A 27875-nucleotide genomic window follows, 5' to 3' on the forward strand; every position below is an offset into this window, starting at 1 on the left:
TTGATGAAATAAGTGACAACTGGGATATGTACATTCAGGCTGGATGAAGTGGTCTTGAACATGTTCCAGCCGACTGAATCAAGGCAGTCTTAAGGAAGACCTTAAGCCACCTCTGGCAACTGCTGTATTTCTCTCATCGTTGGTGCTTTACACTTCATTCTCTGTCTGTAAGCCGGCAGGAGCAGCACCATCAGCTGGCCAGACTGCCTGAAATGAGGTCGAGAGACTCCTTATGGGGCAGTGAAGGTGCTGATAGCATTTGGGGAGTACTTTCCTGAAACATGCTTGATTGAAGTCACTGCCGATGATGATAAGGGTATGATCAAGATTTGTTGTCTCGAGAGAATTTACAGTTGGAGCTAATGCCAGTTTAGCATTGGCTTGCAGTGATTTGTCGACTGCCAACAAGATGATAGAGGAACATTCCGTCAGTAGATAAAAGGTATGACATTTTATAACCATGTATTCCAGCTCAAGGAAGCAGAATTTTATAGAAGAAGACCCTATCCTTGGTAAAAGTATAGTTTTACCAAAACAAGTGGCTCCCATGAAGGAACTGACAGGAGTCATGAAAGACTATGTCAAGATTTTGTGTACTTGAACATATCTTTCGCCTTTTATTAAGGATTTGTATGATTTTAATTGATAGACAAATGGCAATTAATCAAACATCCAGTAACCAGAATATCTGGTAGCAAGAAAAAGTTATCAGCCGGAGGACATAACCTCTTGCTGCCAGACATAAGAAACATGTACATTGTACCAGCACCTGCCGCATAAAATAATCTTGCTGCAAGACAATAATAAAATAGTCTAGCTGCAAGAAAATAAGCTGTATAAATACTGAATGTTCAGAGTAAAGAGGGGGATCTGAAGAAGCTGTTTGCTTGTAAAGATAAACGACTACAAGGCTAAACAGAATACTGGAGCTGTATGTATTAGTTTTGATATAAAACTAATTTACCACATGTATATCTGGTGATATATATTTAGATTTGATATTATATTTAGAATTGGATAGATAATTTGACATTTATTAATTGTGTTATTTTACTGGAAATATATGACTATTATTATATACAGCATCTACATCAAAAATAAATATCTTAAAATTATTTATGTTGTGATCCCACAGTCTTCTTAAATATTATTTCTTGAGAGATATAATAAATAAGGAAGTTAATTTCATTAGGTAGAAAAGTTGATTCTTATTGAAATCAACAATAAGAATCAACCTTGTTAAAATCAACAATACTAAACTAGCAGACTAGTCATTTGATAAATCCAATCACTAGAAACTCAAGCCCTTGCTAAATTGAGTTTAGGCAATCACTTCAGTACACCATGAAGCATTGATCAAAAAGCAGAGGACGCCACCTTTCCCTTTGTAAACTTAAGATATCCTTACTCACTGTCAACTATACCACCAACATTAGTGATATCTGCAACTTTAATAACAGTGTTAACATCACTTCCCCAGACAATGTCAACAACATAAAGTAGAGTTGCAGATGACAACAATGTTGGTCTGCATTTGGTCTGCTTTTTGATCAATGCTTCATGGTGTACTGACGTGATGGCCTTAACTCAATTCTGCTCCCTTGGAAGCTGGATTACATGATCATAAAATGTTAACATTGTCATCCAAATCGTTAAGGTAGATAACAATCAACAGTAGTCCCAGCAACAACTCTTGCAGCATGCCTCTGGTCATGGGCCTCCAATCAAAAAAGCAACCCTGCACAATTAGCCTTTGACTCCTTCCTCCAAGTCAATTTTGAATCCAAATTGCTAACTCACCTTGCTGTCCTTCATAAATAACAGCACACATTAGCCAGCGGTTTTGTTGTCCTTATCCTTCAGTCTAATGGAAACACAGTAGTCTTGAACTTTCATTTTTTAATTACTACAATTTGTCAGATGTGGAGGTACCTGCCAGAAGCTGCTCTCAATCTAACTGCATCCAGTTTTCTATCTATTTGCACATAACTGGAGCTTATTGAATGATTCAGAGGAATTGCTGAGACCTCAGAAATATGCAACTTTGATCTTGACAGTCTGACTGAGTTCACTAGTTTCTGCCACATATTTAAGGATTGGGACTGGCAGTATTCATTCAAAATGAAAACCATTATTACCTGTTATGATGAGTCCAACATCAAGACGTTTTTGGTGTCTGGCAAATGACGTCATAAACTGTGCGGATATCTGGTACTCGAATAATATCATACACAGTGCTTAACTTATCTGGTGGAACCTGAAACATATGAAATTAACAAAATAATTTTTTAGTTGGATTAAAATTAATTCACATTCACAAAAGAAAATTGTCACACATCGTAAATCACACTTTATTTAGAATAACTGCTGCATTTTAGCTGGTAACCATCCATATTGTTTTAATTTTACTTCGGAGTCACGTGAGTGACTACGCGAAGACCCCGCCAGCACGCATGTGTGTCATAGCGTCTCGCGCAGTGCGTGACATAGCGTCTCACGCAGTGCACAGTGATGGGCGGGAGAACGAGCTCTCCCGCAGCAAGTTTAAAAACGGAACCTCCAGGTAAGTAAACTACTCTGAGGTCATATATTGGAAATCCTTGTTCTGCTTCTCGTTACAGCGCAATGAACAAGGGAAGACAACTAAAGAAGGTCGTACCCCGTCCGACTGCGATGGACCAGAAGGGTCCCAGCAGTGGGGGGCGATTGGCGGCACCTGGACCGCACACGCTGCCGTCCTCAGTCACCGACAATGTTTCTGTACAGCCAAGCCCAGCGCCGCTAGTACAGCTCGAACAACCGCAGTGGGCTGGAAGCAAGGCTAAGCGGAAGTAGGACCGGCCGGTTTACTTGGACGAGTCCGGTGCGGAAGACTCACCGCCCGAGAGCAGCAGAGGTGACCGTTTGGGCCGCATGGAAAGGCTCATGGAGCAAATGCTCCAGTGAGACTTGCTCTGGGAGATGGGGCAAGCTCGCCAAGGGAGCACAAGCACTCCCGCTCCAGTGCATTACCAAGCACTGGCCATTGCATCACCCTTAGCAGAGGGGAGCGTTGGCGACCAGGACTGGGCTGGTCAAGAACAGGGGTCACTGGCTGAAGAACACGGCAGTGTGTTGGGGGTACAGGATCAGGAAGAGTTGCTGGGAGTGGTGAACCGCTATGCGGCAACACCGCGAGCGGGATGGCCATTACAGCCCAAACTGGCGGCCAGTATTGACTACCTGTCCTTTAAACCACTCCAAGAACAGGTAGTCAATGAGGCATTGGATCTTAACATGCCTCCCGAAAATTGCTTATCGCTCAATGTACCAGCTATTAACAGTCAAATCCGGGGGTACATTGGGCAGGGTATCCGAACCCAAGAACTCAAATTACAAAAAATACTGAAGCACCTGACGTCGGCTATAACTTCATATGCTCGTTCTGTGGACGGGGTTGACATGACAACCAATCAACAGGACACCCTGGCTCTGCTGTGCAACACACAGTATGAGATCAACAACCTCCGGAAGGAGGCCATAAGACCTACCCTCAACCCAAAATTCGCCGGACTGTGTAAAACGCCGACCTCACAGCCACAGATCCTGCTATTTGGGAAAGGCCTACCAAAGCAAGTGAAAGATCTGGATGAAGAGTCCAAGGCATTTGGACCCAGACGGCAGTACCCCAACGCATCCACCAGTAGGCGTCTACTTCATGGTACTGGTGAAAGCTCGGGGCCCGCATATCATCCCCGGAGGTCTTTTTTAGGACAGGGCCCAGAGCGGGCCCCATGGAAGATGCGCCACCCCCACACAGCACCACCCCGACAGACAAGGAACCAGAAGCCCAAGAAGTGAACATTCTACCAATAACAATGGAGGTAGGTGGGTCTGGTTCCTACCAGTACATACAAGGTGGGGGGCCTTTACTAACAGGGGGGAGGCTACAACTGTTTTTGGAAGCATGGAGGACTATCACACTTGACAATTATATACTAAAAAGTATTCAAGGATATAAAATTGAATTTATTCAAGAAAGTATGCCACCTGTTCAGCATGCACCCCAAAGGGGATTTACACTCTCACTAAAAGAAAAATGCGAGGGACAAGCAGAACTGGTGAGGTTACATACAAAGGGAATCATAGAGAAATCTAAACATGAACCTTTGGAATTCGTATCAAATATATTTACTAAAACCAAAAAAGATGGTGGATGTCGCATCATCATTGACTTAACCACGTTGAATACTTTTGTTAGATATATACACTTTAAAATGGAAACATTTGTAACTGCCAAACAATTGATTTCCAAAGAATACTTTATGGCAAGCATCGACTTAAAAGATGCATACTATTCAGTATCATTCATAAGGATCATCGTAGATACCTAAAATTTAACTGGATGGGGCAACAATGGCAGTACAAATCGTTGCCTAATGGTCTAACATCAGCCCCAAGACTGTTTACCAAGATATTAAAACCGGCCCTGGCAATACTAAGAAAACAAAAACATATTGTCATGGCATATCTTGATGATATTTTGATAATAGGCAAAACCATGGAATTAGCTAATTCAGCAGTATTAGCTACTAAACATTTATTTGAAACCTTGGGGTTTGTCATACATCCAGATAAATCTAAGTTGACGCCATCCACAACTATGGACTATCTGGGATTCACAATTAACTCAGTCCACATGTCTGTAACGTTGCCAAAAGAAAAAGCAGCAGAATTGGCACAAGTCTGTAACAAATTAATGGTTAACAATCAACCAACCATTCGACAAGTGGCAAGAGTAATTGGGAAATTAGTAGCAGCATTTCCAGCTACCCAGTTTGGACCTTTGCATTATCAAAACTTACAAAGAGCAAAGGTACAAGCGTTAAAACAACATGCAGGTCACTTTGACCGAACCATGAAATTACCAATCAAAGCAATATCAGAGTTACAATGGTGGAAAGAAAACATTTGGCATAGTTCCAGTCCCATCATTATCAATAACCCAACATTAACAATACAAACAGATGCCAGTGCTCAAGGCTGGGGAGCAACTAATACTATATCCAGTACAGGTGGTAGATGGAATAATCTAGAATCATCACTACTACAGACACTGGGTATAAGCTATTTGGAAATGTTGGGTGCGTTCTATGGGTTAAAAGCTTATTGTTCAACTATGCACCATTTGCATGTCCACTTACAGATTGACAAGACCACAGTGGTGGCCTATATTAACCATATGGGCGGGATAAAATCGATATCATGTGATAATCTGGTCAACACAATCTGGCAATGGTGTGTCGACAAACATATTTGGCTATCAGCAACTTACCTGCCAGGTAAACTAAATACAGTGGTAGACACCAGGTCACGCAAATTCAATGATAACACCAAATGGATGTTAAACCCCAACGCATTTGCTGAAATTACAAAGCAATATGGAACACCAGGTATCGATCTCTTTGCATCCTGACGACTCACCAGAATATGTCGCTTGGGAACCAGACCCTGAGGCAGCGGCAATGGATGCATTCTCGCTGAACTGGGGGAACTACTTTTTCTATGCCTTTCCCCCCTTCTGCCTTGTCAGTCTGGTACTACGCAAAATACAGATGGACTCTGCTTCAGGTATTTTGGTAGTACCCGACTGGCCTACACAGCCATGGTTTCCAGTGGTCCTTGACAGGGTCATTGAACCACCCATGACCATTCCCAGCGGACCAGATCTACTGATCCACCCTGTCTCAGACGAAAGTCACCCATGCCATGATAGAATAAACCAAGAAACAATATCTCTCCAGTATCAGAAAATGGGAAACATACTGCTCAAGAACAGGGACAACATACAGATCAACAACCATAACTAATGTACTGGAGTTCCTGTCCAGCCTTCACCACGATGAAGGTCTGAGCACTATCAATTGTGCTAGGAGTGCACTGTCAGCCTATCTAGGGCAGGCACCAGGACAACAGGCCATAGGGTCTCATCCATTGGTGGCCAGATTAATGAGAGGGATCTTCAATACAAACCCCCCTAGGTACACCAAGATCTGGGATGTCAGTGTTGGCCTGACATACCTAAGGGGATGCCCACCAGCCAGATCCCTCAGTCTGGAACAGCTAATCCTGAAAACGGCTATGCTGATGGCGTTAGTCTCAGCACAAAGGGTCCAGTCCCTTTACCTACTCAGACTGGACAATATGGTCATAACATCAGACCAAATAACGTTCACTATTCAGGAGCTGGTAAAACAGAGCAGACCAGGAACTTCAGGACTCATTATGGAATTCCGGGCGTACACATCTGACCCCCGTTTATGTGTCATGACTCACCTACTACAATATATCAACACAACCAAAGATCCCCGAGGGAGAGAAAAGGCACTATGGGTCAGCTACAAAAAGCCACATGGTCGGGTGTCGTGTCAAACCATCTCTAGATGGCTCAAACAGGTATTGGGAGCTGCTGGAGTGGATACTGATATTTACACATCTCACTCCACCAGGGCAGCATCTACATCGGCGGCTAACAGAATGGACGTGCCATTGGACCACATCCTGGCAACAGCGGGGTGGTCCATGGAAATAACTTTCCAAACATTCTACAATAAGCCAATAGTAAAACCTGTTTCATTTGCAGAGAGAATTTTAGACTCTGCAAATATATAATTTAAGCCCGGGGGAAGCATTATTTTCTTTGTTATTGTATCAAATAAATATCATTAATGTTTTATAAACAGATTCATGTTTGATTTCGATAACATACTTCCTCCCTTGGATGACTTTGGCAGTGAGTGAAGCATGGACTGTTACACGGTTTGAAATCACAGAGCTTACATATCTTCACGTAGTCACTCAGTGATTCAGAAGTAAAATAGTAAGATTAAACGGGAATTTACCAGTTTGAAGTTTGATCTTTATTTTATGAGGAGTTATGATGAGGGATTACGTGCCCTCCGCTCCCACCCTCAATTATAAAGGTCAACTGGTATCTTAGTTCTCCTTATCTTTACTATGTTTATTTCAATTATTGTGTTGTTTCTGTGATTCCACAACGCTGTTTTGAAGTATGTCGCGCATGCGTGCTGGCGGGGTCTTCACGTAATCCCTCATCGTAACTCCTCATAAAATAAAGATCAAACTTGAAACTGGTAAGTTCTCATTTAATCTTACTATTTTGTATTAAAGATCTCCATGCCCTTCAATGAGCCCGTTCAACATAGTTCTGTGCAAGATAAATATTTAAAGATTATATTTAATTTAAAATAAAACCACATTAATGGTTTTACATGATAACATTCCTGTGACTTAATAAATATTGCATGTTAAGCAGATTAATACTGAAATTAAATTAGACCCTTGTGTAGTCCACAGCATTAAAGTTCATTGTAACTTATTGCTTTAGCTATGCCAAATTCAGAAACGGTGTCTTTAAAATAATTAAATGCATTTTAATAAGGAATGGAGTAACAGCTAAATTTAATCTAATATATTTCCATTTGCCTTCTAGATAATGGGCAAATACAGTACTGTACCAACAATCATATTCCCAAGTCATGGTACATTAAATCTCCCACTGTTATACACAATAGCTGGTTTCATTGCCAAACTCAAAACCACTTCCTCCATCAGCAGTAATATTTCTGATTAAAGTCTGGCCAATTTCCTACGGCAGGACACAGGAATCCAGAAAAATAAAATCTCCAGTGGATTTAGACATTTCTATACAGTTTCATGCAGGTTTCATTATAAAAGAGGATATACAAAATAAATAGACTATTTATTGTACTGACCGAGGGGTGACTTTATTGAGTTGTATTAGATAATGAGGGGCATGGATAAAGTGAATGCTTGAAGCCACAGTATAGGATTTTATAACTAAAGAGCACAGGCTTAAGATGATAAGGGAGAAATATGGGAGGGACCTTGGGGGCAACCTCTTCACTCAGAGGCTGGTCTGCATCTGGAATGAGCTGTCAGAAGAAGCGGAAACAATTACAACATCTAAATGATATTTTGACAGATATATGGATAGGAAGAGTTTAGAGGGATTTGGGTCAAGTGCATATGGGACTAGCCCAATATAGCAACTTGTCTGACATAGACAAGTTGGGCTGGTGGGCATTTTTTCTGTGCCATACAGCTCCATGACTGCGACATCTTCATCTTAAAGTCATTAATTCCACCCTAATTTTTCTATCTCTGCATAAATTTGCATGTGAACATTTGGGATGGAAATTATGCATATGTGCTATACTTAAGGTATTTTTAAAAGAAAAATGGTGGTGAAATCTCTATGGATATAATCTGTTTAACATATCTTCCATAATATGTCACCTGCTGTAAAATAAGATTGAATGAAATAGACATTTAACAGCATTGTGTTTGTTTTTATGGGTACAGATCAATTCTGAACAGCTTGTGATGCTTCACTTTGTCCTAAGACCTGATGTGCCTGACAACAATGAACAAGCTTTCAATTCTCACTTCAGAAATGTGTCACCTGTCCAAGATCGAGAAGCTCATAGGACTGTGAATCTGTAGAATTCTCTATCCCAGACAGAGGAGAAGGCAGAATGATTGAATGTATTAGCAGAGGATTGAAAGATTAGCAGAGGAGTTTGGGGGGACAGCAGAAAAATGGCATTGAAGCCAATGTTGGATCAGTCCTGGCGGGGAGTGGGTGGGGGGGGGGGGGGGGGGGGGGCTTCTGGAGCATTAGTATGGGTAATAAGAGGGGACTGGTTTCCAGAGGGCTAGTATGGACATTGTGGGCCAAATGGATTCTTGGACTGGCAGCTCAGTCACTTGGGCCCAGTGGGCTGGCAGCTCAGTCACTCATGGCTGGTGGGCTAGCAGCCAACTCACTCACAGCTGGTGTGCTGACAGCCGACACGGCTTGTGGGCTGACAGTTTACTCACGGCTATTGGCTGGCAGTTGACTCACTCACGGCTGGTAGGCTCACACGTACACACACACCCTCCATCACACACACACCATCCATCACACACACTCCATCTCACAGACACACACACCCTTCATCTCACACACATACACCCTCCATCTCACACACACACCCTCCATCTCACACACACGCCCTCCATCTCTCACACACACCCTCCATCTCACACACACCCACCATCTCACACACACACACACCACCTCACACACAGACATTCACACCATCCATCACACTCTTACACACAACATATATCTGACGGTAAAACTCTCTTGAATCTATTCAGGCAGTTGAGCACGGCCTCTCCCCTGAGCACGACATTCAGTTCAAGCAGCACAGTGCAGACCGGTACCCGGACGTGGCGTCGAAGGACGAGAAGCCACCAAAAGGAAACAAAGCCGAAACGCCAAATAACCGAAAGCATACGAAGCTGAAACGGAAACTAACCAAATGGGTGGGATGCCTAAAAGCCAACTAACCAAAAGGGTGGGACGCCTAAAAGCAAACTCACCGAAAGGCCACTCTGCCGAAAAGTCAAATAACGCACATCACTGGGAGGCGGGACTTGTCAGCGATTGGTCGAGACCCCCGCGTCCATCACATCACTGGCCGATGGAGACGGGAGGGTGGGGGCCCTTTTCCCCACACAAGCCATAGGTGACTGGGCACTCTGATGTCTATCATATACTGAGTTAATCGATATCTGTTATTGGACTGTAAACCACCCCCATGTGTTTCGGTCCCTCAAGGTTCGTGGACCTATAAAAGGCCGCTCCCACGAGGTCCTGTTTCGATCTTCTGCGAGAACACTTGGGACTGTGTGACCGTCTGGAGTGTCTCTGCTAGAACGAGGCTAAAGAAGGCTTGGCCGAGCAGATACGAACCCATGGTGGTTAGGTATAGTAGTGGGAAATGTAATTGTGTTTTGTCAAAATAAAGATTAGTTGGGCAAGTGCTTGACTCAGTGATTTCTGACTGAACCTAGACTGGGGGCAAGCTTAGAATGAGCTCTTTACATTGGGGGCTTGTCTGGGATCTGAATGGACCCCCAAACAAGTTTGCGATCAAGAGCGTTGAGCTGTTTCGATCGCGAGTGCAGAAATCGGGTCCACTGCGGTTTTTGCGTTGATTTTCGGCGGTTCGCTAGTTAGAGCGGATCGATCATTTGCGGGCTTGGGAAAGGGTCCAATCGAGATTGTTAGAAGAGAGTCTAGCAAGCATAGCGGGGTGGTTAGCACTCCTTTGGGTAGGGGGCCCATAAAACAGGGTGAGGACTGTTATTTGTATTGCTTGTTTGAGTGCTTAAAGATTTTTGGGTGTTAAATAATTTAAGTAAAAGTGTGTTTGAATTAAATATTTGTAATTGTTTAGATTGTAGTATTGTTGGAATCATATTCATGATAGTTCGATCAGGGTTCATGCTCTTTCTATTGCTGTCTCGGGGGAGGAGTCATTCTGTTGACCGAGTAGACCATGAGGAGGAATTATTAGAGTGTGATTTATCTTTGTAATAAGTGGATGTTTATGGTTTATACAGGAGTGTGGTTAGGCATACTTCTAAGAAAGTGGAATTATTTATTTTCTGTGTTCAATTTTGCTTACGCATTTGGAGCTCATTTTCATGTGTTTAGATTAAGGTTGGGAATAGGAAACGGGCTGCGAGAACGTGTGTGATTGTTGTTGGTTGTTTCCTGGAGCATTTTTATTTGAATATTGTTTAAAAACGACTTTGGTAATTTCGGAATTAGAAAGGGAAATTGTTAAGAGGTGCGAGTAGCTTGAGAGTTGCTTCCATATCCAATAGAACGGGGAACCACGCAAATAAAGATATAACCGCTGACTCGGAACGTCCTTTGCAGGAAATATGCAGTGAATTTCCACAAAAAGCTGACCGTTGAGAATTCTTTCCGGATCATGAAATAGAGAATTAGGGAGGGAATTATAGTAAAGGGATTGAAATACATTGAGCAGATTATACGGCAATGCAGCGATAATAGAGGCAAAGGGACTAATTGAATTGTGGAGAAATTATTATGAGGAACAGAAAGCGAGTAGAGCGGAGGAAAGATTGGCAAGTTGGAAGGAAGCAACTGTAAAACGGGGGATAAAATTAGAAGATACTGAAGCATTTGAACCTCCAGGTAGTCTAAGGGAAAAGCCTGAGAGTATTAAAGATAAAGAGAGAAGAAAATCTTTCACAGAAAAATTGTCATCCATAGGTTTTAAGCGTGAGGATCCCATGGTTGGCACTGGTTACGAGGGGGATGACTATGATTATACTTCGGAGTCACATGCGCTGTCATTACGTCTGAACGCAAACGCGCAACGGACTGGCAGAGGCACTGTGTCCTCCCAGGCCGTCAGGATGGGCAGGTAAGGAAAGTTGAATCACTTACCTGCGTTCTTTCGGGCTTGAAACTTTTTGTAGTTTCAGGGCCCAGATGTCGAGGAGAAGGTCTGCTGGGAAGTCGGCTGCCGAAGACTGCGGCATTTCCCAGTAGCGGGCAACAGTGTTTCCCTACATTTAGCGCCGGCAGCTGAACCGGCAGGAGCCTTGGTGCAGGAGGAGAGCTCCGTTGGTGATCCTGCAGTACGGGAAAATCCACCCGCAAGTCAAACAACCCATTGACTCAGAAGAGTCCGGGGAGGGAAAGGGATACCCTCCCTCAACGGAGAGCATCTGAGGACGACTCTCCCACATAGGAGCAACATTTTGGAGAAGTTGCTCCAACAATGACTTGCTCTAAGGAGAGAGCTGTGTCAGCCCGGGGCCTACAGCAGCAGGCAATACCGGGAGCCTCGCATAATGGGGCAACCCAATGTCTTCCCCATTGGAGGGGGAAGTACATATGGAAGAAACCACTCTGAATCGGAGTACAAAAGCAGGGGGGGGGGGGGGGGGGGGGGGGGGGGGGACCTTCCCAGGGACAAGCAGAAGAAAGGAAGTAAGTAAGGAACTTTTACTTATATAGCACTGTTTAAGTTAACTTGCACCAAAGAGCTTTATATAAAATAAATAATAAGCACAAAAGAAAAGAAATACTTCTGCAATCATCCAGGTTCCACTGGGTGCTTCACTGGATAGAGATCTAGAAAATGTCTCCTGCTCTGAGGAGAGGAGTATTCACGGTCAGTTTCAGTCTGACCCAAAGCAAGAATCTCATTTAGGCCCGCTGGAGGGGCCATGTCAGCGCAGGTATCCTCAGGGGCCTGCGGCAGCACCTGTTGTCTGGGCTACCTACAAATCTCACTCTCAATGGAGGGGAGTGTGAGTGATCAGTAGGTAACTGATCTTGAATTACAATACTATACAATACCATTTATTTGTCATTTGAACCTCACATAACGTTCAAACGAAATTTGGTTTCGAGATCAGTAGGTAACTGATCTTGAATTAAAGTATGAACATACTGAAGCACATGTATATGGCCTCAAGAGACAGCAGTTGGCAGAATATCCGCACAAATGCCGGCAAGGGAACAGCGCTATCAGGGTGACTTTGGAGAAACCAGCCGCCGAATCCTCTCTTCAGGTAAGACCAGAAGAAGGAAGCAAAAGCTGTCGGACCAATCAAGGTACCAACGACAAGCAAACTTCATCAGTAGGCGACAACACACCCCACACCTCCATAGGGGGTAAGCAGTTCACTGAAGCCGGTGGTAGCTTGAAAGCTGGGCATGGAAATATGATCAGAGTCGTCTTTCAAGGCAGACTCAGAATTATGGCCAGAATTGTCCGACAAGGCAGGCTCAGTATGATGAGGTTTTCAGACCAAGACCCAAGCAGAGGTCAGGAGAAACATGGAATCCACACTTCCTACCAGTCCAACTCCCAATCAAGGAGAGAAAAGGAACCCGCATCAGGGGCCTTTGGGCTTACCACAAGACCACCGGTAGCCATGGAGGTAGGTGGGTCTGGGTTTACTGAAACAAGGGATTGTGGACCAGTTACATGTTGGTAATTTTACTCTTGTGTTTTTGTTCAAAATGACAATAACATGAATTTCAGATCTGGTTTTAAAAAACAGATAACAACATGTGATTATTTTTTACTGCACAACATACATAGGTTCCAAGCAGACTTGGAACTCGGACCGGAATTGTCTTCAAGGCAGGCCCAGTATTTTGGGCAGGATTGCCTTCCAGGACAGGTGACAGATGGAGGATGTCACTTCATCCAGGTTTAACTCATTTGTGCAGCACAGACTTTTAGAAACAGCAATTTTTGTTATGGTCTAACTACTGTTTTATAGGAGCTTCCTATAAAATGGTCACATGGCATGCATCGACCTCAAAGATGCATACTATTCGGTGTCTATTCATTAAGAACAGGAGATATTTGAAGTTTAAATGGATGGCATGGCTCTGCCAAATGGGTTGACATCACCTCCTTCGCTCCATAGATGCTGCTGCACCCGCTGAGTTTCTCCAGCATTTTTGTGTACCTTCAGCTCCTAGACTATTGACTAAACTACGGAAACCAATTCTGGGACTACAAAGGTCTCAAAACCACATAGTAATGGCATATTTGGAGGACATTTTCATTTTGGAGTCACCAAGAATTGGCAGAAGCATCAGTCAAGCAAACCAAAACCCTGTTTGAAAGAATTGGTTACCTCATCCATCCAGTTAAATCAAAATTGACACCTACAAGGGTAATTGATTACCTAGAATTTACTATCAAAAACAGTAAATATGTTGGTGACTTTGCCTAGGGGCAAACGACAATATTAATTAAGCCTGCAATGACCTGATAGTCAAATTCTAGCCATCTATCAGGCAAACAGCGAGTGTAATTGGCAAATAGTAGCTGCATTCCCAGCAGTACGGGCCTTTGCATTACCAGAACTTACAGCAAGCAAAGGAACGAACACTCAGATTACATGCAGGCCGAATTGGCAAACTATGGATTGCCAGCAGAGGCCATTGTTGAATAACTATGGTGGATAACGAATGGGAGACAGCTCAGGGAAATTTTGCTCGAAAGCCATCGAGGGTTCTTCAGACCTATGCAAGCGGCTAAGGATGGGGAGACACCAACACAGTCTAAAGCTGTGGGGGCAGATGGAATGGGCAGGAGTCTGTAATTCCCCAACACATGGAATCAATTACCCAGAATTGTTGGGGGCACAATATGAACTCGAGGTTCTCTGTAGCGATATGCAACCGGTGCTTGTTCAAATTCAGATTGATAACACCACTGCGGTGGCATATATCCATTAACAAGGGTGGTGTAAAATCTGTATCTTACGACAGATTGTCGAACCTCATTTGGCACTGGTGTATCGAGAGGAATATTTGGGAAATCTACGAGGTAGATATAACACGGTGACAGATGCTGGATCACGAATGTTTAATAACAACACAGAATGGATGTTGAATCAGACAGTATTTAACGAAATAACTACACGATTTGGCATACCAGATGTTGATCCGTTTGCATCTAGACTAACCATTAGTTGCGCAGATATGTGGCCTGCGAGCTGGATCCAGGAGCAAGGCAGTGGATGCTTTCTCCCTCAATTGGGGAGAAATGTTTATGTATGCTTTCCGCCAATTTGTCTCACAAACCGATGCTTGACAAAAATCAAGCAAGACTGAACCACAGGCATATTGGTAATGCCAGATTGGCCTACTGAAGCCTGGTCCCCAAAAATGTTGGGAATTATAGTCCAGCCAGTAATGGCTGTACCCAAGAGCAGTGACCTCCTAGTGAACCCAGTTACATGGAGCAATCATCCACTACATGAACGTATAACTTGTTGGTCTGCAGATTCTGAGGAGGCCATTTCAAGGCATAGGACTGTCCGAACAAATACAACACAGTTCGGATAACGGATGTCTTGGAGTTCCTATCAACTGTACTATAACTATAAACTAAGTTATAGTGCATCTATAGTGCCAGAGGCGCACTCTCCTCCAATCTGATGCCGGAAGCAGGACACAGTTCGATAGGAACGCACCCCTTTACAATAAAATTCATGAAGGGAATTTACAATTTAAGACCTCCAAGGCCAAGGTACACTGACACATGGGATGTGGGCATGGTACAAACCCTACTTTGACAGTGTGGACCGCCTATAACTAACCCTGAAGGTGGTATGCTGACAAAGAGTCCAGACACTGCAAAAGCTATGGTTGGACTACATGACCACCAATATGAACAACATAACATTCCTAATCAGGAACCTGATAAAACAGAGCAGGCCAGGAATGCCAGGGATGGAGATCCAGTTCTTGGCATATCCAGAGGACCAACGGTTGTGTGGGTGGTAACATACTAACACCACTATCTGAGAGTTACGGAGAACCTCAGAGACTCAGAACAATCGATCCTCATCAGCCATAAAAAAAACCCACACCAAAAGGTGTCAACTCAAACCATCTCCAGATGGTCAAAAGAGGTAATGGCGGTAGCAGGACTAAACATTTATATGGTTAAATCTCACTCCACCAGGGCTGCATCTACGTCGGCAGCAAGAGCTATGGACGTGCCCCTTGACGACATCCTAGTGGCTGCAGGATGGACGAATGAAATAACGGTCCACCGGTTTTATAACAAACCCATAACCGGACAGGGGGTGTTTGCACGTACCATTTTAAGTTCTGTCCCTTAGTTTCTCCCCCAAGGTTGGGAGGGGTAACTTTTAAAAAAAACTTTTCTTTCATTTAAAGCATCAGTTTCTTTACTTAACTACGTAATGTCTGAATGCTTTAATGATTACACGCATCCATGGTCAATCCATTCAGTGTGTGACGCCTGGATTCGTAACCGGCGTAAAATCACAGAGCTTTGAAATCTTCACGCAGTCTTCACTAAGTAAGATTAAACGAGAACTTACCAGTTTGAAGTTTGATCTTGATTTTATGAGGAGTTACGATGAGCGATTACGTGCCCACCGCTCCCACCCTCATACTATCAAGGTCATATGGAAGTTCTAGTTTCTTCACAATCTTACTATTCTCAGGTCTTCTTTTTATCTGTGATTTAACACCGCTGCTTTGAAGATTGATGCGCACGCAGACGGACGGCCCTTCTTCACGTAATCGCTCATCGTAACTGCTCATAAAATCAAGATCAAACTTCAAACTGGTAAGTTCTCGTTTAATCTTACTATTATTTAGAAGATTGGGAGAGTGTTAAAATTAGGAATTCACGTCTTAGGAATTCCACCTTATACATCTTACGATCCCAATACCTTAGATGCACATTGCGGAGCTCATGACTGGAATAGACGATCAAATTCCAGGTCACAGACTTCCTTAAACCCGACCGCTCCGTCCATTACAGATAGTTCTACAGTTCACAGTACCAGAAGCCAGACTAGAAACAGAACTCAATTAGTTATGTAAAAAGAAGAGTGTACCCCCAGACAAGTTCAACGAGTAGTTAAAGAAGGAAATAAATCATTTAGAAGTACCGTGAAGGGGAAGATACATCTGGGGGTGAGAATTGACCTGTACACTGAGTCTGAAGGGTCTCAACCCGAAACGCCACCCATTCCTTCTCTCCAGAGATGCTGCCTGTCCCACTGAGTCACTCCAGCATTTTGGGTCCATCTTTGGTATGACAATTGTCTCATTTCATCGGCTGAGACCATTCATGTCTGAAGAATGGTCTCGACCTGAAACGCCACCCATTCCTTCTCTCCAGAGATGCTGCCTGTTCCGCTGAGTTACTCCAGTTTTTTGTGTCCATCTTCGGTTAAAACAGATGACAGATTATCTGGTGTTTTGAGCGTGGGAGCTTGTTATGTGCGTTACGCAGGCAAACAGATGGTATTACTGTGTTTAAACAATAAATAAAATGTGCTTCTTGTTGTCAAGGTGAGGGGGAGGGGGGGGAGGAGATAAAATTGTTCATTGTCATGCACACTTGTCATCGGCCCGCCAGGGAATTTGTGCCCCCCCCATGTTTTAAAAGCAATTTTCTATGGCTGCCAATGCCCCGAGCCTTCTGTCTCCGCGGCTGGGGGGTTAAATCACTCGGTGTGGGTGTCGGGGGGTAATGGCAGTGCCTCTGGGTGGGCAGAGGGACCAGCCTGTCCGCTGACTCTGCTCCAGCCTCTGCTCCAGCCGGCGCTGTCGACCCACAGCCCGTCATAGTGCGGCTGCACAGGGGAGACGAGGCGGAGGGCGGCCGTGGCCGTGGCTGTGGGAGAGTGGGGGCTGTCCCGAGGGATGCGCTCCTTCGGCCGCTTACAACTTGGTGCTCGGGTTCAGAGTGCCCAGTCACCTATAGCCTGTGTGGGAAAATGACCCCCACCCTCCCGTCTCCACCGGCCAGTGATGTGATGGACGCGGGAGCCTGGACCAATTCCTGACAAGTCCCCCCCCCCCCCCCCCCCCCCCCCAGCGACGTCATGTCTATTATTTGACTTTTCGGCAGAGCGGCCATTCAGTGAGTTGGCTTGTAGGCGTCCTACCCTTTCGGTTAGTTTGCATTTCAGCTTCGTACGCTGTCGGTTAGTTGGCGTTTCGGCTTTGTTTCCGTTCGGTTATTTGGCTTCCACTTCTTTGCTTCGGCTTCACATCCTTCGACGCCACATCCACACACGGTGCAGACCAACCCTTCAATTCAGTTCAAGCAGCACAATGCAGACCAGCCCTTCAATTCAGTTCAAGCAGCCCAGTGGAGACCAGCCCTTCAATTCAGTTCAAGCAGCACAGTGCAGACCAACCCTTCAATTCAGTTCAAGCAGCACAGTGCAGACCAACCCTTCAATTCAATTCAAGCAGCACAGTGCAGACTCACAGTTCAGTTCACTCACGGCGTAGACTCACAGTTCTGGACTCAACTCTCACTCACGGTCTTCCGGGGTGACTGACTCACGTCTGGCCTCCGGGGCTTTATTCTCTTGGCTCCCCGGAAGGGGCGTTACCTTCATCATGGTGACTGACAGGCGAGAAGACCAATCTGCTGATCTCACAATTTTTTAAACATTCATAACTTTTTTATTATTTCACTGATCAGAAAAAACCTTGGGGCGTTTGGAGGAGAGGCGGACGGTGAGTAAGATGGCGAAAAAATCATAGCGATATAGGGTAGCGTTTTTTCTAAAATGTATTTATAACGTAGACAGGAATGGTGAAGATGAGACTTTTATTAATACTATAGATATGTACCAAAACTGAATGATGAAATTCGCACTTGCAGCAGCACAACTGGTTTGTAAACATAGTACACAATAGATAACATAAAAAGCAAAGAAAATGCAATAAATTGAAAACCCCAATATGGTGCAAAGCAAATCAAAACACCAAGTAAATGGTGCAACTAAGATGGCTCTTGGTTCTAACTTTAGTGGTGTTTGTCGGCGTTAAGAAGAAGTTGTTTCTGAACCTGATGGTCAAAGTTTTCAGACTCCTATACCTTCTCAATGCAGGAGTGAAATGAAAGTGTAGTCAGGGTCGTGCGGGTCCTTGATGATACTGACTGCCTTTTTGAGGTAGCGTCTCTTATAGATTCCTTTAATTGTGGAAATGTCAGTTTCCATGATGGACCGGGCAGTGTCCACCACTTTTTGTAATGTCCTTCATTCTTAGGCATTTGAGTTGCTGAACCAGGCTGTGATGCAACCCGTCAATATGCTCTTTACTGTGCATCTGTAGATGTTCAAGAGATACCGATTCTCTTCAAAGTTCTAAGGATGTAAAGATGTTGATGGACTTTCTTTATGATTACATTCATGTGTTGGGTTCAGGACAAATATTCATAAATATGCACGCCCAACAACTTGAAAGTTGTTGACTCTTTCCACCACCCACCCACCGATGGACAGTTTTGTGGATCTCAGCCTTCCACTGCTAAAAGCAATAATCAGTTCCTTGGTTTTACTGATGTTGAGAGCAAGGTTATTGTTCTGGCATCATTCAATCAGATGATCAATCTTCCTTCTATACTGTGACTCATCATTATCCGTAATAAGTCAACAACGGTGGTGTCATCAGTGAATTTAAAGATGTAGTTGGAACTCTGTTCCAACTATACAGTAATGGGTGTAGAGTGAGTGGAGCAGGGGACTGAGCACACAGCCTTGACGTGCCCCAGTGCTGATGATTATTGAGGAGAAAGTGTTGTCAATTCATAATAATGTATATAGTCATCTGTTGATGAGGAAATTGAGGAGCCATTTGCAAAGGGATTTAGTTTAGTTTAGTTTAAATATATAGCATGGAAACAGACCCTTCGGCCCACCGAGTCTGCCCCGACCTGCGATCCCCGCATACTAGCACTATCCTACACACGTTAGGGACAATTTACAATTTTACCAAGCCAATCAACGTACAAATCTGTACATCTTTGGAGTGTGGGAGGAAACTAGAGATCCCAGTGAAAACCCACGCAGTTCACGGGGAGAACGTACAAACTCCATACAGATAGCACCCTTAGTCAGGATCGAACCCGGGCCTCTGGCACTATAAGGCAGTATCTCTACCGCTGCACCACTGTGCTGCCCACTGCAGAGTGGGAGGCATGGTGCAGATTGCGCAGAGACCAAGTTCCCTGAGCTTGGTAAGGAGTGTGGAGTGGATAATGGTATTAAACGGCAAGCTGTGGTCGATAAACAACAACCTGATGTATATATTTTAATTGTCCAAGAGGTCCAGTGCAGAGTGGAGAGCCAGCGAGATCACATCTCTGTTGATCTATTGTGGCGGTAGGCAAATTGTAGTGGGTCCGTTCTTGCTAAGGTAGGAATTGATATGAGGTTGTCACTGAGGCATGTCACCATACTCTTTTTGGGCAGCAGTAATATTGATGCCCTTTTAAAGCAGATGGGAATCTCAGACCTCAGTAATTAGAAGCTGAAGATGCCCACAAAACTCCAGCCAGATGGTCCTATGCAATCTCTTGTTAACTAAAACCTTCCATTCCAGGTAACGTCCTGATAAATCTCATTTACACTCCATCTAATGCAATCATATCCCTTCTGTAGTGCTGTAGCCAGAACAGAACACTATATTTTAAATATTGGTTAAATAACATCTTGTTGCCCTGCCTATCAAGGAAAGCAAACTAAATGTCTGATGTCTAAGTGTCACCTCAATGTCTGAAAAATGGTCCTGACCCAAAATGTCACCTATCCATGATCTCCAGAGATGCTGCCTGACCCGCTGACGTACTCCAGAACTTTGTGTTGTTTTTCGAGTCAACTAAATGGCTTCTTCAGTACCCTATTCCACCTTCGTCACCACTTTCAAGGACCTATGAACTTGCGCTCCAAGGTCCCTCTGTACATCTAAGGTTTCTGTCATTTACAGCATATGTCCTGTCAATATTAATGACCCAAAATGTATTTCCTCATGCTTGGCAAATAAAATTATATCTGACACTGCACAATCAAACTTCCCAGGTGATCTATGTGTCTCTGTATCCATCCTTGTTATTTACAAGTTCACCAATCTTCATGTCATCAGCAAACATATCAGACCTCAAATAATCTCATCCAAGTCTAGTAAATGCATGACAAACAAAATGTTCCAGTATCGATCCCTAAAGTAAACCACTGATTACAAACTTACATTTAGAAAAATCAATCCTCCACCATTACTCTCAGACTCCTATCACCAAGACAATTTTGGATCCAGTTTGCTGAAACAGCTATATCTAAAGGGAGTCTTTGATCCTTGAGGGATCAGTTGGTTCATCAGGCTCTTGCACTACTAAGGTATGTCAAAAGTCATAGAACACGATGCAGTCAAAGTTATATGCATATTTATAGTTATCACATTACAAATTTCCTCCACGTTCCCAACTTGCCTTTATCTTAGTCAAATGATACTCCTATTTCTTATGTTGAAGGGCAAGAATCAATATAAATCCACAAGTAAATGATGGTAGACATAGTGTATAACTTTATCACTCCATCAAAACTTGTATTAAATGTTTTCTGGATTAACAGTTCTCATGTCACAAGATAATGTTTTTTTTGTAATTTTTCAGAACAGTAATTTTGAATATCAATGTAATAAAAGTATGGTTAAAATTGAAGATAGACAGAAAATGCTGGAGTAACTCAATGTGACCCACTTTGGCAGTATCTCTGCAGGAAATGAATAGTTGATGTTTTGGGTCGAGACCCTTCATCAGACTGAGAGTCAGGGAGAGGGAAACTAAAGGTATGAGAAGGTACAGAACAAACCAGAGCCTGCATCGATGACTCTGGAAAGGTGGAGCCCACAATGGTCCATTGTTGACTGGGGACGAAGTGATAACAAAAGGATACAAACAGTGGAATTAGCAAAAGGACTAGGTGTAGATTAACCATATTAATCTCTGCCAATATAATCTTCATCACATATACTATGCATGTTACACATTCCACCTTGCTATGTAATCCAGTCCGGGACTTGAGTAAGGAATACAGTTACTGATATCAGCCCTGCTTGTCCCTAACTCGACAGTCTGTAAGATGATACTGATGCAGTAATATGTATCATTCTCTCTGCATATGTTTTAATAAAAGCCTTGTGGTTCACCTAATACTTTGTAATGTAGTTATTACAAAACACTAGGGTGGCGGAAGGATGGAGAGAGAGGGAATGCAGGGGTTACTTGAAGTTAGAGAAATCAATATTCATCCTCGACCACAGAACCAACCAATTTCCATTTACGAATACTCTCCTCTGCCTAGCACAGCTGGTCCTTACCCTTAACAGCTTCTTCTTCGTCGATTCCTCCCACTGCCTCCAAATTGAAAGCGTACCCATGAACCCTCACATGGGCCCCAGAAATGCCTGCCTCTTTGTTGGGTACATCGAACAGTCACTGTTCCAGACGTACACTGGCCCTATCCCCAATCTCTACCATCGTTACATTGACGACTGCATCGGTGCTGCCTCCTGCACCCACGCAGAAGTCACTGACTTCATCAACTTCACAACTAACTTCCATCCTGCACTCACATTCACTTGAACCATCTCCGACATCTCCCTACCATTTCTGGATCTCATCGTCACCATCACAGGAGACAGATTATTTACTGATATCTACTACAAACCTACTGACTCTCATAACTATCTAGACAACACTTCTTCCCACCCTGCTTCCTGTAAAGACTCTATCCCCTACTCCCAATTCCTCAGTCTATGACACATCTGTGCCCAGGATGAGGTTTTCCATACTAGATCATTGGAGGTGTCCTCATTCTTTAGGAAACGGGGGTTCCCCTCTTCCATTATAGATGAGGCTCTCACTAAGGTCTCCTTAATATACCACAGCTCCGCTCTTACTCCCCCTCCCCCCATTCGTAACAAGGATAGAGTCCCCCTTGTCCTCGGCTTCCACCCCATCAGCTGCCGCATACAGCATATAATCCTCCAACACTTTTGCCACCTCCAATGGGATCCCACTACTGGCCACATCTTCCCATCTCCACCCCTTTCTGCTTTCCGCAGAGACCGCTCCCATCGCAAATCCTTGGCCAACTCCTCCCTTCCCACTCAAACCACCCCATGGGTACTTTCCCCTGCAACACCTGTCCCTATACCTCCCCATCAACTCCATCCAAGGACCCCAGCAGTTTTGTCAGGTGAGGCAGAAGTTCACTCACCTCCTTCAACCTCATCTACTGTATCCACAGTTCCACGTGTCAACGTCTGTACATCGGCGAGACCAAACGCAGGCTCGGCGATAGTTTTGCTGAACACCTCCGCTCAGTCCGCCTTAACCTACCTGATCTCTGATTTGCTCAGCACTTTAACTTCCCCTCCCATTCCCAATCTGACCTTTCTATCCTGGGCCTCCTCCATTGTCATAGCGAGGCCCAGCGCAAATTGGAGGAACAGCACCTCATATTTCGCTTGGGTAGCTTGCACCCCATTGACTTCTTTAACTTCAAATAGCCCTTGCTTTCCCTCTCTCTCCATCCCCTCCCCCTTCCCAGTTCTCCCACCAGTCTTACTGTTTTCGACTACATTCTATCCCTGTCCCGCCCGCTCCACTGACATCAGTCTGAAGAAGGATCTCGATCCGAAACATCACCCATTCCTTCTCTCCAGAGATGCTGCCCGTCCCGCTGAGTTACTCCAGGATTTTGTGCCTACCTTCGATTTAAACCAGCATCTGCAGTTCTTTCCTACTCAATATTCATGCTGCTTGGTTAAAATATCTTCATTATTACATGCTCTGTCACCTATAAACTGACATTGAATGGCTATCAAATGCATGCCAGCAGCAATGCTCTGCCATATTTAAATGATAACAAATAATCCTGCTCCACTGCCCCCATCTTCCATATTAAATATGACAAATTCACATAAATGTTGGAATGAACAGCTCAAAAAAGAGTGAAGACTGTTCTCTACATTACCCTAAACATGCTATTTTTAAATTTTGATTCACAAGCAGGACGAATGCCACGGACACCAACATTAACAAGCTCATCAAGAAGGCTGGCTCCGTCCTGGGGGTGGAGTAGGATTCACTGGAGATGGTCTTGGAGGGGAGGATGCTCCTCAAATGGCGGAGCATCTTGGACAATACAGCTCACCCCCTCCATGACACACTGGTCAACCTGAGGAGTACCTGCAGCAACAGACTGGTTCCACTAAGATGCAGCACAGAACGCCACAGGAGATCCTTTTTCCCTGTGGCTATCAAACTGTATAAACCCTCCCCCTCCTGTCACGGGTAGACTGACACCCCTTCACCCACCCCCCCCCCACCCTTCCCCCCCCTTTCCCCTCCCCCCCCCCCCCCCCCCCCCCCCCCCCCCCCCCCCCCCCTCCCCCCTCCCCCCCACCCCGATGGCTGCTCTCCATTCCTTCAGGACCTTGCCTGTCGTTAGAGAATATACAAAGACCTTTGTCAAGGCCCCTGCAATCGGTAATGCAGTCATTTATATTTCACTTATTTTCATCTAACTACAAAAAGTTGCTAACCCTCTTAAATATATTAAACATATAGAAACATAGAAAATAGGTGCAGGAGTAGGCTATTCGGCCCTTCGAGCCTGCACCGCCATTCAATATGATCATGGCTGATCATCCAACTCAGTATAATGTACCTGCCTTCTCTGCATACCCCCTGATCCCTCTAGCCACAAGGGCCACATCTAACTCCCTCTTAAATATAGCCAATGAACTGGCCTCAACTACCTTCTATAAACCATATTACCTTTAACATTTGCCAAAATACATCCAGAGACCTCCAATATAATTATTTATTACAAATGAGTCTGTCCAGTTACTTAATTTCTGCAACGGCTAATTTACAATGTCAATGCAATATTCACCGAGTGAGTTAATGTTAATCTGTGATGATTCCAGATGCAAATGCTGATTGTCTTTTCCATTTAGTATTTGCACTTACATTAGGATTATTCAGCAATTTGAGAGCAGGTTGTTAACAAACAAGCAGTTCTAACAGTGGTAAACAAGCATTGACATTTGCAAATCCAGTCTCACTCAACACCAACCTGTGGAAATGATGCAGGCTCTGGTACAGCAACAAATTCATATATTCCATAATCATCCATAGATGGCTCTTGTTCTACTGGAAACAAACAGAACATTTTCAAAATTAGATAAACCGCTCAAAATTTCCATAAACAAAATTTACTGGATCAGCTCAGCAGGTCAGCTGAGCCGAAGTTAGACGCAAAATTCCAGAATAACTCAGCAGGACAGGCAGCATCTCTGGAGAGAAGGAATGTGCGACGTTTCGGGTCGAGACCCTTCCGTTGAGTTGCTCCAGCACTTTGTGCTTTGCTCAAAACTCCAGCAGCTGCTGTCTCTTGTGCTTCAACATTTGCAACAAGGACATACAGAAAGCAGGTAGACAAAAATGCTGGAGAAACTCAGCGGGTGCGGCAGCATCTAAGGAGTAAAGAAAATAGGCAACGTTCCAGGGCCGAAACCCTTCTTCAGACCGAATGTATTTCCTTCGCTCCATAGATGCTGCCACACCCGCTGAGTTTCTCCAGCATTTTTGTCTACCTTCGATTTTCCATAAATGCATAAACCAGAAATGTGGCCCTTGTGGCTAAGGGGATCAGGGGGTATGGAGAGAAGGCAGGTACGGGATACTGAGTTGGATGATCAGCCATGATCATATTGAATGGCGGTGCAGGCTCGAAGGGCCGAATGGCCTACTCCTGCACCTAATTTCTATGTTTCTATGTTTCTATCTGCAGTTCCTTCTTGAACATACAGAGAGCAGGTTGGGAGGAGGTTTTGGGCAATATCGTTTTGACCAAACTCTAATCTTTTTAAGATATGAATAACAAATGGAAAGTATAAAACTCAAAGATACTTTAGGAGTAATATTTAGGATGTACTTTAGGATAATTTTATAGAACTGGCATTAAGCCAACAGTGAACGTGTTATTATTTACGTCATTAACTACTTATTGATCGACCAGAAATAAACCTATTTGGAATCATGACAAGCTGGATATCCCTTCTGCCAACTTTAGAATTCAGAAGTAAATTTTAATCAAGATAACAAGTCCTGATACAATACGTAATGAAAACCAATACAGTCTGGAATTCTTACAAAGCGCTTGCTAGTTAGTATTGATTTGGTAGGTGGAAGTGTCTGTTTCTGTGCTGCACGACTCTATAACTATGACAAGTGTTAAAGACGTGCCACAAGGAAGGTATTTTACCTGAAGCACGAGGGAAAAAAATGTATCGGCCGGGCTTGTCTTGTGTAAATAAAGATAGTTAATTACAGACGTCTAAAAATTGAGTTTACCAAACATAAAACCTGTTTGATTACTCCAGTTGCAAGTGGACTGGAAGATAAAAAATAAAGATGACTGTGAAGAAAATAAAGATATGTGGAGGTAGAAGAAACTGGATGAGGGAACAAAATTCCTTCTCAAATTTACTTAAACGTAATTTGCAAACAGTAGAGGGTGGAGCTGATTATGCTATTTCAGTGTCAAGTATTACTCTTAATTTGATTTACAGGTTTACTCTTCATTTACGCTGTGATCAGAATGTGGAAGAATCTAAATGGGTTTGAGCCAGCATTAAGCAACCCATGACTGAGTTATAGAGTCACACAGTACGGGACGAGCTTAGATGGGGCATCTTGGTCTGCCTGATTTGTTCATGCTGACCAAAGTGCCCCATCTAAGCTCGTCCCATTTACCCATGCAACTTGGCCCATATCGCTCTACACATTTCCTACCCATATAGCTGTCCAATTATCTTTCAAATGCTGTTATAGTACCAATCTTAACGACCTTCTCTGGCAGCACTTTCCACAAACTCACCTCCCTCTGTGAGGAAAAGCTGGCCCTCCGTTTTCTATTAAATCATTCCTCTCTCATCTTAAACCTATGTCCTCTGGTTCTTAATTCCCCTACTCTGAGTAAAAGACTCTGCATTCACCCTATCTATTTCCCTAATGATTTTATTCACCCCCATAAGATCACCCACCAGATTCCTGCACTTCAGCCTCTTCCTATAGCTCAGATCCTCTGGTCCTGTACACTTGTACACTGGTTGAGTTCCATTGGATAAACGGATTCACCTCAGCAGTCTCAATGGCAGAAAGGGTAATGATACAAATTTTGGAAAGGTGGATTGGTAAGGAAACAGAAGCAACTTTATTTCAGTCCTTCCTTTGACAAATTTTTTTGAACATAATATTGTCAGAACAAACATCCTGTTTCATCAAAATGACAATTACAGGGCCTTATGGCATCACCCTCAATCCAGGCATTAGCAATTATTGGCCTACTTCAATATATGAGCAACATGAATGTCAGAATGACATGACTACTGATGGCTTTAGATTATTATCGACATGCGTATTGAAATATAATGAAAAATGTTGATTGTGTGATCAAATCAAATGACACCAGGCATGAGTGCCATCAAATCATACACAAGTACAACAAGTAGTGCAAAGAGAAAAATAACCTGAGTGTAGAATATAGTGTTACAGTGTTACCGCTGGAGAGAAATTACAGCTATAAAAGAGCCACACAGTGCATGCAGGGGTGGTGCAGTGGTGCAGTGGTAGAGCTGCTGCTTCACAGTACCAGAGACCCGATCCTGACCTCAGGTGCTCACTGTGTTGAGTTGTATATTCTCTTTGTCCCAAAGTTTGTAGGTTGATTAGCCTCTGTAAAATGGAGAGGGGGGAAGGTTGTTTGTGTGATGGACTGGACTGGACTTCATCCCCAACTCTCTGCAAATACTTGAATTTGCAGAGTTCCAGCAAATCTACTGCATTTGCCAGATAGTGTCAGTCTTGGGCAGAGCATTCGCCAAACGAAGTTTCATTGCATCCTGATAGGTAACATCCCGGACTCGGCGATACAGCTGGAGGGAATGACATCGTTCCGTGCGGACAGAGAAGCAGCTAGCTCTGGTAAGAGCCGAGGTCGAGGCCTGTGTTTGTACATAAACAAGGACTGGTGTGTGAACGCTACGATAGCCGGTAAACATTGCTCTCCGCTGATAGAATTCCTCATCGTGAAATGTCGGCCTTTCTATCTGCCGAGGGAATTCTCCGTTGTTTTTGTTGTGGCTGTATATCTTGCTCCAAGTGCTAATGCAAATTCTAAGGCCAACGAAGCACTGGGAGCCCTGCATGACGCCGTCAGTGAGTTCCAGACCAAATCTCCTGACAGCTTTATTGTGGTGGCCGGGGATTTTAATCACACCAGCCTTAAGACTGTGCTCCCAAAATTCAAGCAATATATGGATTTTGAGAACAGGGGATAGAACATCTTGGACTTGGTTTACACAAACACCCCAGAGGCCTATAAGGCAGCCCCACGCCCTCACCTGGGCCACTCTGACCACATTTCAGTGTTTTTAACACCAGCCTACAGACCACTGCAAAAACAAGTCAGAGCGGAGAGAAAACACACCAGGGTCTGGCCAGAGGGAGCAGCTTCAGCACTGCAGGATTGCTTCCTGCACACTGACTGGGATGTGTTCAGGACAGCAGCATCCTTTGATGACC

At 44.0% G+C, this 27875-nt stretch overlaps 1 protein-coding gene across 3 annotated transcripts in view; it reads right to left on the minus strand.

Moving 5' to 3' along the window:
* hepacam2 (HEPACAM family member 2) overlaps positions 1–27875 on the minus strand; it is a 115706-nt gene that overhangs the window by 7382 nt on the left and 80449 nt on the right. For 2 of the 3 annotated variants that reach the window (XM_055662796.1, XM_055662782.1), the window contains exons 8-9: positions 24364–24440; positions 2139–2257 (exon numbers count right to left, since the gene is read on the minus strand). In XM_055662796.1, the coding sequence (XP_055518771.1) occupies positions 2159–2257; positions 24364–24440 (176 nt within the window). In that variant the 3' untranslated portion in view covers positions 2139–2158. The remainder of the gene's footprint in view (positions 1–2138; positions 2258–24363; positions 24441–27875) is intronic. The other variant, XM_055662789.1, reaches the window with a different exon arrangement.

Source organism: Leucoraja erinacea, chromosome 2 (genome assembly GCF_028641065.1).
Source record: "Leucoraja erinacea ecotype New England chromosome 2, Leri_hhj_1, whole genome shotgun sequence".
Lineage (NCBI taxonomy): Eukaryota > Metazoa > Chordata > Chondrichthyes > Rajiformes > Rajidae > Leucoraja > Leucoraja erinaceus.